Source organism: Salmo trutta, chromosome 3 (genome assembly GCF_901001165.1).
Source record: "Salmo trutta chromosome 3, fSalTru1.1, whole genome shotgun sequence".
NCBI classification, from domain to species: Eukaryota; Metazoa; Chordata; class Actinopteri; order Salmoniformes; family Salmonidae; genus Salmo; species Salmo trutta.
This window is the reverse complement of record NC_042959.1, coordinates 23,885,953-23,901,785: the sequence shown is the minus strand read 5'-3', so window position 1 is coordinate 23,901,785 and position 15,833 is coordinate 23,885,953. Positions and strand designations below refer to the sequence as shown.

Below are 15,833 nucleotides of genomic sequence, written 5' to 3'. Positions count from 1 at the left end.
GTTCAACAGGGGCAATGCTACAATCAATATCATTTCTGGAGCCACTCCTTTGCCAGCCTCCACTAGGCCCCAACTCTCAACCAGGATTCATTTCCTGCTGCCATCCGTTCATCACCATGACAACACAAGGCAGTCATACTGACTAATGGCACTACCTATCCAGGTCACGACAGTCTTTTTGATGAAGAAAAGGTCTTGGCACCTGGTTGAACCCGTAATGCTGGCAGGACAAATTGGCTGTATAATGTTTGGGTAATGACACCTAGAGCTGTTTTTCATCTCCTGTCTATCTCCTGTCCATCTCCTATCCATCATGTGTCACATCATGTGTTATGCTTCTTCTCTCTTGAATGGCAGGGTTATTAGGATCATCTGAATCTTCATATTTTTTTGCATCTGCTAAGATGAAAGACATTGTTATTTATTTCTCCTTTAAAATAATCTTAAACATTTTCTGACACTAGCTATCTTTTCATCCAATTGGCGACAGATTTTCAAGCGAATATTCTAAAATCCGCATAAATCCGCATAAAAACAATATGCACATTTTCCCACCAGTGGTGTGTTTCCACCAAACGAACTTGTTGCAGATTAAAATCAGTGCATAATGACTCGCTCTGGCCAACATCTTGCAGATACAGTGCGGGTAGGCTGTACAGGTAAGCATCAATCAGAATAAGAACCTCAATATTTATTGGAAAGGAGCATCAAGATCACTGTGCACTTTCACCACCCTGTGAAGTTCATAAGTTATCTAGTCTGTAGCCTGATAAACTGCATGCTTTCCTGAGTTGTAGTGGGAGGGCCATACACCAACCATATTGTCGCGTGACTCCAAGTTTACTTCGATATGATGGTTTTTATATCAATATTTGCACATTAAGGTGTTTCCACTGCCATTTCTCACATAATTCATTGTACCAAAACGTCCTGTTTCCATCACAGCTGTCACGATTTTTTGTTATTCGGTATGACTTTACTCGCATAAAAAGTGTGGATGGAAACATGGTTACTGAGCTAATAGCTGTCAACATGTGACTTACAGCTTGCTAGTTGGCTTATCCCAGCTACTTATGAATAACTACAACTTGTAATTGCAGTACATGTCTGTAGCAACAACTAGTAGTGCTGATTATTTTGGTGATCTGTAAGTTGTCATGTTTAGTCAGGGAGAGACTTACTGAAGTATATTATCGAAAGTTCAACATTTCATCATGATGACCATGTTTATAATCATTATATTATCTTTCTTTACAGCCTCATACTAATAATTATGTCATATTGAAATGTTAACCTAGCCTTTTGTAGTGAGATGAATTGGGGGGGGAATGTAAGAGTTCTTTGATGTGATGAGAAGCTGGATAAGGAGAGGGCTGGTGTGTTTGATAGGGTAAGGTAGCAGAAAGTTTGAGGGAATTCAAAAGGAGCTCTCCTGAACCTCAGGCCCTTATAGTTCAAAGCTACAACCGTTCTCTTTGCTGAAGAATTCCCTAAAAGTCACCAGGAAGGTGGTTCTAATGGTTCTGGATCCCAGCAGGGTTGACTGCACTCCCCTAGGCCCTCCAATATGAGTCTGAGCTGCCGCCTCCACTACAGAGCTCTGCTAAAACTAACTACGATCGTCCAACTAGAGACAGGACAGTAATACACGCAGCCTGATCACACACTTCAAAATGATAATTGACACAATAGTGCCTACAGTGACTAAAACGGAAGACTCTGTAAAGAGATTATTCCAGGCTGGGGATGTTCATAATTATTCACTAGCTATGAAATGGTAGATCAAAAGCCCTGAACTGACACAATGGAACTTCCTGCTCTTATTTATTTCAATGAAACTGTGATGATGTCCTACAATTTTCATTATGGTGAAGGACTAAAAGTGAATGCTGTTTCATAGCCATTATCAGTTGCTTCCATCACTTAATAGACACTTAAGCGATGGGACAGCAGGGTAGCCTAGTGGTTAGAGCGTTGGACTGGTAACTGAAAGGTTGCAAGTTCAATTCCCCGAGCTGACAAGGTACAAATCTGTCATTCTGCCCCTGAACAGGCCGTCATTGAAAGTAAGAATTTGTTCTTAACTGACTTGCCTAGTTAAATAAAGGTAAAAAAGTGTCTGAAGACCTTTGCACATTTTTAAAAGCCTTTTACCATTCTGTCCAAGCTTATAGTCCTCAGATTGTTGTTGTTCTGCAAAACAGCTTTTAATTGTCTCCTGGTGCTGTGTCAAATATTGTGCTCTGTATTCAGAACCAATCGACTAATCATGAGGCGATATTTCAGAAGAGGGAATACCTGAGAAAGCCATTGAAGCAGACTTTCAAGGGATTGAAAGATAGGGAAAGATCAAGACAAATCCAGCTAACAGCCAAGGTAGTCTTAGCTGTTGAGAATGGATCAGACATCGAACAGCAGCTGTACTGATGGATTTTGTAGAGGTTAATGGTAATCGTCTTTAAGAATGTAATGTTCTTAACGAAACCTTAAAACCGCTTGCTTTTTTCACTGACTGATTGTAATCCTAAATTGTGCAATGTGACGATGGGAGTCGACAGTTCGCGAAACCGTTATCATGAAAGGAAAGCAACACACGTAGGCACAAAGAGATGCAAAAACCTGTCGGTCCAATTCCCAAAGGGTTCCTGATGAATAAGCACAAACACATTCTTCTAAAAACCAAGAATTAAAAACGCACCAAAGGGAATTCCGCTTCGAGAGACATTATTGTAAAAGTATAGACGCTTCATAAACCCAGCGTTTGATAGATATCGCAGGCGCCATTAAGATCTGAATGAGGTTGTCGTTTCAACAGCCAGCATGCAGTATTAATCAAAAAGGGTCTTTAATTAAAGCATCTTGTCTGATGGAGACAATGACAAGATGACATTGAGGAGCTATGGAAGGGAGGCATCTGTCTTGATCTGATTTCAAATCATAGCCCCAGAAAACACACAGCTGTTTCATCCCAGGGCTCTTCGCTCTTAAAATATCAGGTTAATTGCCTGTGTTTTGGTGTAAGCGAATGCCAAGCTGTCTCAGAGAATCATTGCTTCACACACTTGAACACATGCATTTATGTGCATATCCTCTCACATGCACATGCGAGAACGTTTGCAAGGCACTCTCTCTCGCACCACACTCACTGGCGCATGGGTGGCAATTAATGATGAAGCACACTGGTGCCAATTGGTTTGATTGCTTAACAGCATCACGGTGCAGTTGACATTGAACTTGATGAGGTGTGGAGATCACATGAGATGTGCAATTACTATCTATTAAATGAATGTAAAGATGCTGACCTTTGTCTCAGCACCAAATACATTTATAAAAAGTTAATGTTTAGAAAGTGCAGAAATTCCCACTTCATATATGTCTGGCCACCCAATACATTAAATATCTATTACCAAAGCAAGATAAATAGTGAAAAAATATGGCATCTCAAATGCGTAGATATTTAGATTTAGATATATTTAGATATGCAGATGGACTCTACAAAGTCGAAGTGTTCGAATTTGTATGTATAGGGTTATCTTATTTATCAAGTATTCTAATAACCAAGTACAAGAAGATGATTTCGTTATGTAATGCAATCAAGTTCCCACTTAGTCATCCTGTGCATAACTTGAAGGGATAACAACCACTGTAACCAATTGTATATCTTCATTAAACCTTGAGGCAGTACAATGAGCCAGTCAATATCTTTGCTAATCTACATTTGACCCCACAAGGTGAACTCATGAAGATAGAGGCATTTCCAAGATTTTATTGAGCTCAAATTAGATGTTTTGATCATTTACATTAACATGCAATTTGGTTGAAAGGGCTGCTACAGTATGATACATACAATATTGTAAAAACAATGGATTTGTGTAAAGATTATCTCAACCTAACTCAAAAGTCCAATAAACATGAACTAGTAGAAATACATAAAACCTTTCTTATCTTTAAACCATTGAAAGTGTAGTGTTGTTAGTAACATAGGATATTTCTAGACAAAAAACAATAGACCATTACAGGGTCACCATTGCTGATCAACGTTTCAGACGTTTCACCCACAGCTCACACTATGCAATATTCATACAAGCTTATGAAATTATTATTTCAGTGTCTGAAAAGTAACTTTGAAGGGTTTTGGATTTTACGTTTTAAGATGGTTAAATGGTTGTCACTTCACATGCTGCTTATGTTGTGTTTGATGTTAGAACATGTGTTTGATGCCATTCATTGGGTGAGTTTTGAGGAATTTGAAACTGAACAAAAATGTCTGTGCCCTATTAAAACATGTCGGTAACCCTCCTTCCCCTTGAAGATGTAACACACAGTAACATGTATTACACCCTCTGTGGATGTTCCCTCCTGGAACTTCTAACATTGTAGGCCATCATTGTAAATAATAATTTGTTCTTAACTGACTTGCCTAGTTAAATAAAGGTTCAATAAAAAAATGTATAAATAATGTATTACTTTTACATGAAAAGTTTGACTATATTGATTTAACTCATAATGTGTCTCAGTACACACAGTATTATAACAATATCTACATAGGTTATAACCCTGAAATAGGACACTGTCATGTCAACTGTCGCCTGCCCTTCCCATAGGCCCCGAGTCCGTAATGAATTATACAGCTGAGAAATAATTCCCGTAGAAAATGATTTCTGAATGACACGCACACTTTTCCTCAGCCTTGCGGAAGCGACGTAGGGGTTGTTTGTCAGCTGCAGGAGGTTTGCTTCGTGTTGACAGGTGTGCAGCGAGAGGCAAAGGCACACTGACAGGGACAATTTGCATAGCCACTAAAGAGGCAGCCTCACTGAAACAATGCATGATGTCCTTCAAACAAAGTTGTTATTTTTGGCCTTCACTCTTGTCATATTATTTTAGCACAGCCCATGTTACTGGCCTTAACTTGTCATATTGTTTCTGGGTCTTTCTGCAGGGCTGGAATCAGCGAAATAACAAGTAGAAACATCAGCATACCATTAGGTGACCATTAGGACATGCAACATGTAACAAGGATTGTGCCAAAATCCAAATTCATATCCAGCTGTTTACACTTTCAAAAGCATGCTGTTAATGCAGATGACATAGTTCAATAAAAGTCCTGACTTTTTAAATTATCTCAAAGATTACCCTATCCTTAAAAAACCCACCTCCATTTGGAATTTACGGGAGCAAATCAGAAATGTCAGCATTGTAGGTTTACCTCTTAGCATTGAAGATGGATAGATAATCACGACGTGTCATTCCGGGGGCCAATTACACAGCTTTGTGTGAAATTGGAAAACCTGTTCTCTGAGCGCTCTAATGGATGTTCTGGTCATTAGTTATTTGAGAGTCTTTTCGGGCTGTAATCAAACGTGAAACATCCTGTTAAGCTCCCATAAAGAAACAGCTGCCTCTATAAATGACCTTCTGGGTTAAAGAACCCAACAATCAGCCAGTTGGTGTTTGCCACAATTATCAATGTGTGTTTCAATAAAAAGCTCTTATTTTTTGTTGCTATAGCATCTCATGCATTTGATGTGCAATTTTAGGTTGCATTTACTTTTCTTGGTTTGTCAGATAGCCACAGCTTTATACAGAACACAATCACCAGTTTATTGCAAGCAGCTCCCCCACAAGATAGTAACAACCCAATGCAATGCCAAGGAGGTGTACTATACTTTTTGGGGTTTTACATTCAGGTGTTCTCATATGTGCTTACAGTCTCTTTCTGTTTCCCTTTGAACAGGAGCCCAACTGTCGAGTCAACAAGGCCCGCCTCCTCTACCACCAGCCCCTCCCCCTCACCACAAACACCACCCGTCCATTACGTCGTTGAGTCGCGGCTCGCTGGTCAATCAGAGGAGCCCAAGCCCTCCCCCCTCGGCTGGCCTGGTGGCCGAGTTGCAGAGCGCAGCGGAATGTGTCCAGCTGCAGGACAGCTGGGTCCTGGGCAGCAATGTGGCCCTGGAGAGCAGGTGAGTGACCCACAATGCACCTGGGGGGTTTGTGACAGTTTGTGACATCCAATACACCTGGGGATATGATGACCCATCGCACCTTTAGGGAATGACTCATCTGCAAGATCAGTATTCCCAATGAAAGCGTCATATCTACATGTACGTTAAAGGGAAATGTAAAAAATCTTCAACATCATATTCCTCTCATCTCCAGCACATATGTGAAAATGGCACGTTTCTATGTTTTGTAGAAAAAAAGAGGAAGATAAGGGTTTCCAATGACATCATCAACCAATTAGTAGACAATTAGTAGGCAATTAGTAGACAATTAGTAGGCAATGCTTCCTCGCAATTGGTCAAAATTACATGATGCACACCGATGATGTCATTAGAAACACTTATCTTCCTCTATCATTTTTACTACAAAACATAGAAATGCACCAAATTGTACATATGTTGATGAAGTGAAGAAAGAGGTTGGTTTGTTACAATCTGAATGTACATTTCTCTATGTATCTTCTGGTGCATCTCAGTGGAACTGTTGGTCTCCTTGTCATGGGTAGCCCTTTCCTACAGTCAAATGACTAGTGGCCTCATGGATGGAATTGTATTAATATTTTTTCACAAGTTCATAGTTAATAAACTGGTGTTTCTATGTCAAACGGTTTTGTTATTTTTCAGTCTTCTGTTATGTATATAAAGTGTAATATTGGAATGCAAACAAAAAATTGAATACATTTCAACTCTATATCTGACATGGTACAGGTGTCTTCTTTTTTTAAAGACCATAAACATGTGTGTGAGGTGTATACTTTGGTTTCAAAGTAGATTTGCTAAAGACTACCAAGAAGCACTCTAGCTGTGTTCGAATACTCATACTAACCGCACTAACCATACAATTTGTGACGTAAATTGAGTATAGTTAGCATGCCAAAAGTTCCCGGATGTCATACTACATTCGACAAAATACGAAGTTTACAAGCAGTGGATGCAATTCTTCAGAAAATGGTTATGGCTTCATAATGTTTTCAGATTTGAAGAAAATGGCAAAAAATAGAAAGTCCAACAGGAGCAGATACAAATTCATAGCTTTAACTAATTATGACAAATGTAATAAAGTAATGACTTTTCAAGTAAGTTAACTTTCACGTTATGTTGGCTGACAATTTGCTAGCTACCCTATCCTTACGAACCACATAACATATCATTACAGCAGTATGCTGTATGTATGTATGTTGGCTACTAATACATCAAACTTGCCAGTATATTAACTATACGCTATCTAACTAACTACCCAGTGTTTATTGTCTTGATTGTTCCCGTCATTCATAGTTTAGCTAAGTGGTATAGTCGTTTTGCGTTTCTCAATGGACATTCGGGTGCTTTCGTAAATTCGCTTTGGCTACTTACTCCAATTTCAGAGCACTCTCCTTTGAGTGCACGAGAGTGCAGAATAACTTCCCAGCAGCACAGTTACAGTCACAAACACTCTGGATGACATAAAAACAGCCTAACCAGCTCTGCTAGGGCGAGTAAAATGGTTAGAATGATGTGTTCTCCAATTTGTGTCTGAAAGTAGCTAGCAAGCTAGCCAACGTTAGCCAGTTAGCTTGGGTGCTTGACTGCCATTGTAAGGTCAGAACGCTCGAATCAACCCTAGTCATCGGCCAGAGCGTCCAGTGTACACTCTGAACGATCCGAGAGGAAAACGCTCTGAGTTTACAAATGGACAATCTGACAGATTGAATTTAAGAACACACCCAAAGTCATAAAATGTCTAGCTAGTAATTTCTTATGCTAACAAGCTAGCAAGAGGTTGCATAGCAACATCATCAACTTCCGGTAGACAGGCACAGTGCTAGTACGCTCAACTGAAAGGATACCGTTCGTTTAGAGTATAACGTAAACTCACTCACTTTTGTACATCGCCTTGGTCCGTACAATTGACCTTATTTTAGCGCCCAAAAAATGTAATACTTCTAGATCAACTCTAATGTCAATACCATTGTAAAGCACAATTTCTCCCCTGTCCAACAAAATTCATGCCGAGACCTCCACGCTGCCCATTTCTGCATGATTCAAGAAGGCAATGAGCTCCATCGGGTCTTTTTTTAAAATGGCGGGTGGGGAAGCGAAACTAATGCGTGGTAGTGAGAAGGAGAGATGTCGTGTGGGGAAACGGCTTCTTATCACTCGATCTGTCCAACTTATCACCTTATCGCCTCTAAAATGTCAATAAATCACTATAAAGAGTTTATATAATGTGTCATTACATACCTATTTGAAGGTTTGTGTCGAATTTGAATCGGGTTTTTCGGGCGGTGCTAAAGTGATCTTCAGAAGTAAACAGCGGCTTTGAGAGTCATGATGGCTTGCAGTGATGATGCAAAAAATGACTAGGTATCCCCCCCTTACCCCCGTCACTGTCCATTTCTTGTTTTTAAACGATGAGAGAAGTGCTACACCTGGAGGAGAGAGATTGTAAGACAGAAATAGTTGCTTTATGCGTGCTGTACGTTACGCCATGACACGTCACGATGTAACGGAGGGTCAGTTTTTTCAACTTTTCTCCAATACTATAGAGCCATTACCATGTCGATCAATGCTTGAATAGAAACGTAGTTCACACCCCAGATTTTGAAGTCAACACAGCCACTACAGTCCCATTAGTTTTCTTTGCAGCCTCGTTTGAATGTCGTGGTTGTGCACATTTGTACGGAATGGGGTGAGTTTGCGTTACTAAAATTAACTAATGGTATATAGTATGTAATGTATACTCATTAAGTATGTAGTATACAGTATGTTAGTATGGAAATTCAAGCACAGCTTAAGAGTGACCCTGATTTAGCCCACTGCATTAAAAGTATGCCAACTAGGTGAGTCTGTTCTATTTCTCAAAGAAACCAAATGGACAATGTACATTGCATGAAGAAATTATTTTATATCTCTCACAAATACAATCTTACCTCTGGACATAATCCCTTCAACTAATGCACTATCACTAATTACTAATCATTCATAGTTCATCAACAATAAGAGATGGTTAGAGGGCCTCTGCTAGGACTTTGCCTCATCAGTTCAGTTAATCAGTTTAGAGCACCAGCAAACGGTTGAGGTGAAAGGAAATATGACCTGGAGATGGATCATTCGCAACATTTGATACGATCCAAAGCGGTTTGGCATAATGGTAATGGAAGAGCACAGGTTTCCAGAGGCTTGCCAGCCTGAAATCAAATTGATGTAACTTACAAGAAGGCACTTCGGACTAAATAGATTATTTTTTTTCAGTTGAAGATGCCCTGCACAGGAAGCTACTTTGTCATAAGAGTCTTTGTCTAGCATTTCCCCGTGAGAAAAAACATCTGTGTTATTTATTTCCAAACCATAAAGGGGTTTCAAAATGTCCATACCATTCCAGGAAAGTATATTACTTCAAATTGACACAGGTGGATGAATCCATTCCAGCCTGATGTTTCCTTGGCTCAGAGTACTCTTACACATCCTAGATAAATTTGGGCCTTGTCGTTTTTCTTTAGCAGCATGCAGTAAGAAGCTATCATGATAGGACCAAATCAATTGGGTTATGCAGCATTTGTTCTTCCAACCCGAGGAAGACACGGTAATTGAATACTAACATCGCTGTAACCTTGACTGCCTTGCTGGTATTGACAAAACAATATGTACACACCTATCATCACCCAGGTGTAGAAATTACTATCTGCAGCACACTGTACTCTAAAGCAAGTGCCTCGCTGTGAGAGGGAAACAGGCGTCATGGTAACCTCAGGGGGCAGATGGGACGGCCTTAGCTACGCGTATAACTATGCTTGTCCAGTAAACTACTAGGTTGTTCAATACAAACAAGAGCACCAGATAACATATATTAGGCATTCAGCATGCTGGTTTTGGTTCAGTTAACTGGCAAAGAGATGCCTACAGAAATCATATCACGTATTTTCTCTGTTCAACTCATGGTGATAACTAATGCAATGGGACAAAAAAGGGTCAGGGGTTTTATAATTTGCATAAATTTAACCTGCCTCCTACTACCCATTGTCCTATAACTTTAGTATGGCTTACAGTATAGAACAACCACAATGATTGACCACATTAGCTAATGATTCATTAGAATAAATTAATCATACTACAGCCCCCATTAAAGCGGCAATCAGCGGTTGAAACAATAACTAAGTGTTTCCCTGCCCCTGTTTCGATAAGAAGCTGAGGGAAGGTGCTGGAGAAATGTAACCGCTCTCAAATTCATAGACAGAGCTATGGATGCAAGGACTGACCATCATGATATTACAATGATAGTTTTTAACCATGTTTTGAGGCTTTACAGTGTTAGCGTACATTTACTTTGTTTGCAAACACTGGAGTAAAACAAGCTAATATTTGGGGTTCTGATGGGGTACGACAGTTGAACTAAGCTCATGAGGCATTTAATGGGTACATATCAATAATTTACACAGTATCAGTCAAAAGTTTGGACACACCTACTCATTCCAGGGTTTTTCTTTATTTTTACTATTTTCTACATTACAGAAAAAAAGTGAAGACATCAAAACTATGAAATAACACATATGGAATCATGTAGTAACCAAAAAAGTGTTAAACAAATCAAAATAAATGATAATTCTTAAAAGTAGCCACCCTTTGCCTTGATGACAGCATTGCAGAGATTTGGCATTCTCTCAACCAGCTTCACCTGGAATGCTTTTCCAACAGTCTTGAAGGAGTTCCCACATATGCTGAGCACTTGTTGGTTTCTTTTCCTTCACTTTGCAGTCCAACTCATCCCAAACCATCTCAATTGGGTTGAGGGCGGGTGATTGTGGAGGCCAGGTCATCTGATGCAGCACTCCATCACTCTCCTTCTTGGTCAAATAGCCCTTACACATCCTGAAGGTGTGTTGGGTCATTGTCCTGTTGAAAAACACAATGATAGTTCCAATAAGCGCAAACCAGATGGGATGTCGTATACTGTGGTAGCCATGCTGGTTAAGTGTACCTTGAATTCTAAATAAATCACCAACAGTGTCTCCAGCAAAGCACCCCCACACCATCACACCTCTTCCTCCACGCTTCATGGTGGGAACCACACATTAGGAGATCATCCGTTCACCAACTCTGCGTCTCACGAAGACATGGTGGTTGGAACCAAAAATCTCAAATTCTGACTAATCAAACCAAAGGACAGATTTTCACCGGTCTAATGTCCAATGCTCATGTTTCTTGGCCCAAGCAAGTCTCTTCTTATTATTGGTGTCCTTTAGTAGTGGTTTCTTTGCAGAAATTCGACAACAATAAAGGTGAAATATATATTTTTTTAAATGAAGGCCTGATTCACGCAGTCTCCTCTGAACAGTTGACGTTGAGATGTGTCTGTTACTTGAACTCTGTGAAGCATTTATTTGGGATGCAATCTGAGGTGCAGTTAACTCTAATGAACTTATCCTCTGCAGCAGAGGTAACTCTGTGTCTCTGTTTCACCATAGCGCTTGATGGTTTTTGCGACTGCACTTGAAGAAACTTTCAAAGTTCTTGAAATATTCTGCATTGACTGACCTTCATGCCTCAAAGTAATGATGGACTGTCATTTCTCTTTGCTTGTTTGAGTTGTTCTTGCCATAATATGGACTTGGTCTTTTACCAAATAGGGCTATCTTGTCTATACTACTCCTGCCTTGTCACAACACAACTGATTGGCCGAAACGCATTAAGAGGGAATACATTTCCACAAATTAACTTTGAACAAGGCACACCTGTTCATTGAAATGCATTCCAGTTAACTACCTCATGAAGCTGGTTGAGAGAATGCCAAATCTGTGCAAAGCTGTCATCAAGGCAAAGGGTGACTACTTTGAAAAATCTCAAATATATTTGTATTTATTTATTTATACACTTTTTTGGTTACTACATGATTCCATATGTATTATTTCATAGTTTGATGTCTTCACTATTATTCTACAATGTAGAAAATAGTAAAATAATAAAGAAAAACCCTTGAATGAGTAGATGTTTCCAAACTTTTGACTGGTACTGTAAGTCCAAGAATGGATGTCGCAACTGCAGATTTCCCCTTTACAAATGTGGTCTTCAAAGCATTTGCATTCTAATTTGGCCCTGTTCCTTCTTACTTTCATAACGAACAGTTCTTGTAACTTATTGAAAAGCTGTATCCAATTACTAATGTGTTTCTCCAAGAGGCAATGTATGGGCCCCATTAAGTATTTTTTATTAGACTCCCATTTCACAAGTCTCTCTCTATATAGATATTCTCAATGCAGTGTACAATGGAGTGTACAGTCATTAGGCTTAATTTAGAGCTGTTTGTCTGTGTTGTCAAAAGGTAATAGACTGACTATCATTTCCTGAAATGCCTAATGTACTGGTCACTTCTGTGCATTTATTTTTGTCATGTTCCAATATTGAGTGCGCAAAGCAGACGTGCATAACTATTCAAAACAGCTGATGTTATATGATATCAGCTGTCACCTGCTTCCTTATTTTTTATACCTCCATGTTATATTTCAGTATCCCTGCTTTGTATTCAATTTGTTGATATTTTAAGGGATTCAACAACCTCAGTCCATAACAGGGAGTGAAATACTCTGACTCTCAAGCAAAAATACCCAACTTAAAACAATTTCCAAATTAATTGACTTGACACAAAACTAGCAAAATCTGGAAGAGTTTGAGCCGCCCTTTGAATTAAATCTAATTACTTCTTTCAATGTGAGAAATGAAGGTTTCCTAACCGAATAGATATTCGTCAGAAATTATTACACTCAAGCTTTTGTTCCAATCCATGCTGAGAACACTCCAGCTCTTCGACATAAAGTGCTCAATTAGTTGCCAATATAACCCTGTTATTACCTCCTCTGTTCTGTTCCGGACTGTTCTCTACCACTATGGATACATTCACATCTTATAAGTGTGTGGAGGGCTTTCAATCAACCACTCAGGCTCCACTTTTTAACACTCGCCTCTATAGAAATACAGATATTTTCAATTAGCGTTATATAAAGGTGCTACTGAACCCCATTTATGTGTGAATTGCTATTGGCCTCGAGAGGAAAGTCGCCCAGGTCATTATCCTTTAAATGTGGTGCACTCCCAGATTAGTTTTAAAAATGAACCAAATGTGTAAAATTGGTTTATAATATATTTATACCAGATATACTATAAGTACTGTTCTCAATAAGGTGCAGTTAGGCTGTCTCATACGTCCTGTGGAATCCAGTTAAACTCTCTGTCACACATATTCAATAAAGAGCATTTGAAACGGCTATTATGACACAGCTTCAACGTTTGTGGTTCCACACGCTACTGTTATAAATGGTCTGTCGGCCCTCATCAGATTCACCTGTCAGGGGAGTCTGCTCGTAAAATGAAATTATGTCTGAAGTCTAAAATTATGCAACGATAGAATGTCAGGATGGGTGCCTTACTCCTGAAAGAATAGAGAGTAGGTCTCTGTCTTCCATGGGAAATTCTTCCAGATATTTTTTTAAACCTATGAAAAGAATTTGCGTACTGTACATGGACTGCATTAGTAAATACTTAATTAGATTGTGGTGTTTTTACATGATTTTCAATAAAAAACAACAACAGATCATCCATCTCTCATTTTGTGCACGTGATGCACAAATCCCCCAGGTACTCAAAACAACACTTTCATGTCTTAAAGCGAATCAAACAAAATGACTTGGTTATGTGCAGCAGCCCGGGCGCAGTGGGGAAGCATCTCAAAATGGCGCCACTCTGATCTCTGCATGCACCATGGCCCAGAAACACCAGGGGGCTGCCCCCTGAAATACCGTCACACAGATGTGTGCTGCTGCACTAGGTTAGCACCTGCTACCAGTTCCCCTGCTGGGAGGGCAGGTGGTTCCATAGGATAGCGGGAGGGGGGCGAAGAAAAAGAGTGAAACAGAAATAGGGACAGCGAAAAAAGAAGAAGGGAGAAATAGTCCGAAAAAGAGAGAAAAAATAGCGAGAGGGACAGTGAGAGAGAAAGGGAGAGAGAGAGAGAGATGGACTTAGGTGCCTGCCACATCGGTAGGCTGTCTTGGTCACGGATTAAAGAGCCGTATTATTCCACCATTTCACCTTGAAATGCTAATGCTAACAATACGATGGCTAATAGGCAGATTACATAGTCAAAGGGTGTTTGTGCTCATTGTTTCTGATGTGCAGAGGGGCTTAGCCCAGGTCCAAATCCACCCACTGTATGTTTTGTCTTTTGTCCTCCTCAAGTGTTTCAAATGTCAAACTGATGACGAGGACGTGAGTTGAGCAATGGAACCCGGCTCTTGCTTTTACTTTTGTACGATGGCCATTTCAAAGAGACGTACACGCTCATGCACGCATGCACACACACACATCAATAGAGCTGCCAGGATTAGCATAGTAATGTGCTTCATTTCGTCACACTCCTTCTAATTGATTACAGACGATCATCCTGTGTGTATAGCCGCAGACGTTTATCACGCCACTGTGTTTGGTAATCATTTCCAAAAGCATTTCATTTTACCCACCACTGTTAGCAGGCAGTCTGTTAGCCAAGTTAATATTCAGAACACAATACTGCTAGTTTTTCAACATTTTGCCATTTTATTCAACAGAAAATGTGTGCCAAAAGGCAGCTTTGTGTTACAGTGGATTTTAGTAACCTAACGCATCATTTTCATAGTAAAATTCCCCTTTTAAAAAATTCAGGATTAAGGGCAGAGAAAACCCTTGGTTTACTAAGAAACGTACTAAAATCATAAGGGAACAAAATGCTATATGGGCTAAAGCAAGGCGGACTGGTTCGGCAGATGATTGGATGGCTTTAAGCGTCTTCGAAATATGGGTGTGGCTATGATCCGTAAATTGAAAGCAGACCACTACCTGAAATCTACTTCAGATAATTTAAATAACCCATCCAAATTTTGGCAAGTAGTCATAAGTTTGGAGTGCAACAAAGATACACCGCTTCCCAAACAATTGTTGGTAGACACACAGATTGTAACTGAGAGAACCTCCGTTCTGAAAGCCTTGAATCAGCATTTTTTAGATGCAGGCAGTTTATTTGAAAAGGTATAATTGAGCCCCCTATGAATTTACCTGACACCCCTGTGAACCCCTTCACCAGGTTCTCCTTTTCATCCTTCTCTGTTTCAGAAGTGTGTAAAGCCTTGAAAGAAATTGATGGGAAAAAAATCACCTGGCCCTGATGAACTAGACCCCCGCTTCTTACAACTAGCTGCAGACATCATTGCTCCCCCTTAACATGTATTTTTAACCTCACGCTTGATGTTAAGGAAATCCCCAAGTTATGGAAATCTGCTTTTGTACTGCCTCTCCTGAAAGGTGGAGATCCTTCGCTACTTGATAACTATCGACCCATATCAAAATTGTTTGTACTGTCAAAGGTACTGGACTCCTTAGTTAGTAGGCAGCTAAAGGCCTACTTCCAAGAAAACAAAATCTTAAATGGAATGCAATCGGGTTTTAGGTCTAGTCACAGCACTGTTTCAGCAACATTGAAGGTTTTAAATGACATCCACTGTGCTCTTGACAAGAAGTTACATTGTGTGTCTGTCTTTATTGATTTGTCGAAGGCATTTGACACCGTGGACCATGCTGTGTTAATGCAAAGGTTAAAATGTTGTGGAATTACTGGTCATGCTCTAGATTGGTTTATAAATTACCTATCAAATTGTACACAATGTGTAATGGTTGATGGTTGTAAATCTGAGTCCATAGAGGTGTGCTCAGGTGTTCCACAAGGTTCTATTTCGGACCCACTGTTGTTCATTTTGTATATCAACAACATTGGGAATCTTATTGAAATAGCGGATGTTAATTTTTATGCAGATGATACTGTTCTTTATT

General features: G+C 39.7%; 1 protein-coding gene across 5 annotated transcripts in view; it reads left to right on the top strand.

Moving 5' to 3' along the window:
* Nucleotides 1-15,833, top strand: part of LOC115170749 (teneurin-3) — a 153,144-nt gene that overhangs the window by 63,313 nt on the left and 73,998 nt on the right. For all 5 annotated transcript variants that reach the window (XM_029727058.1, XM_029727050.1, XM_029727033.1 and 2 more), the window contains one exon: nt 5,738-5,966. In XM_029727058.1, coding sequence (XP_029582918.1) covers nt 5,738-5,966 — 229 coding nt within the window. The remainder of the gene's footprint in view (nt 1-5,737; nt 5,967-15,833) is intronic.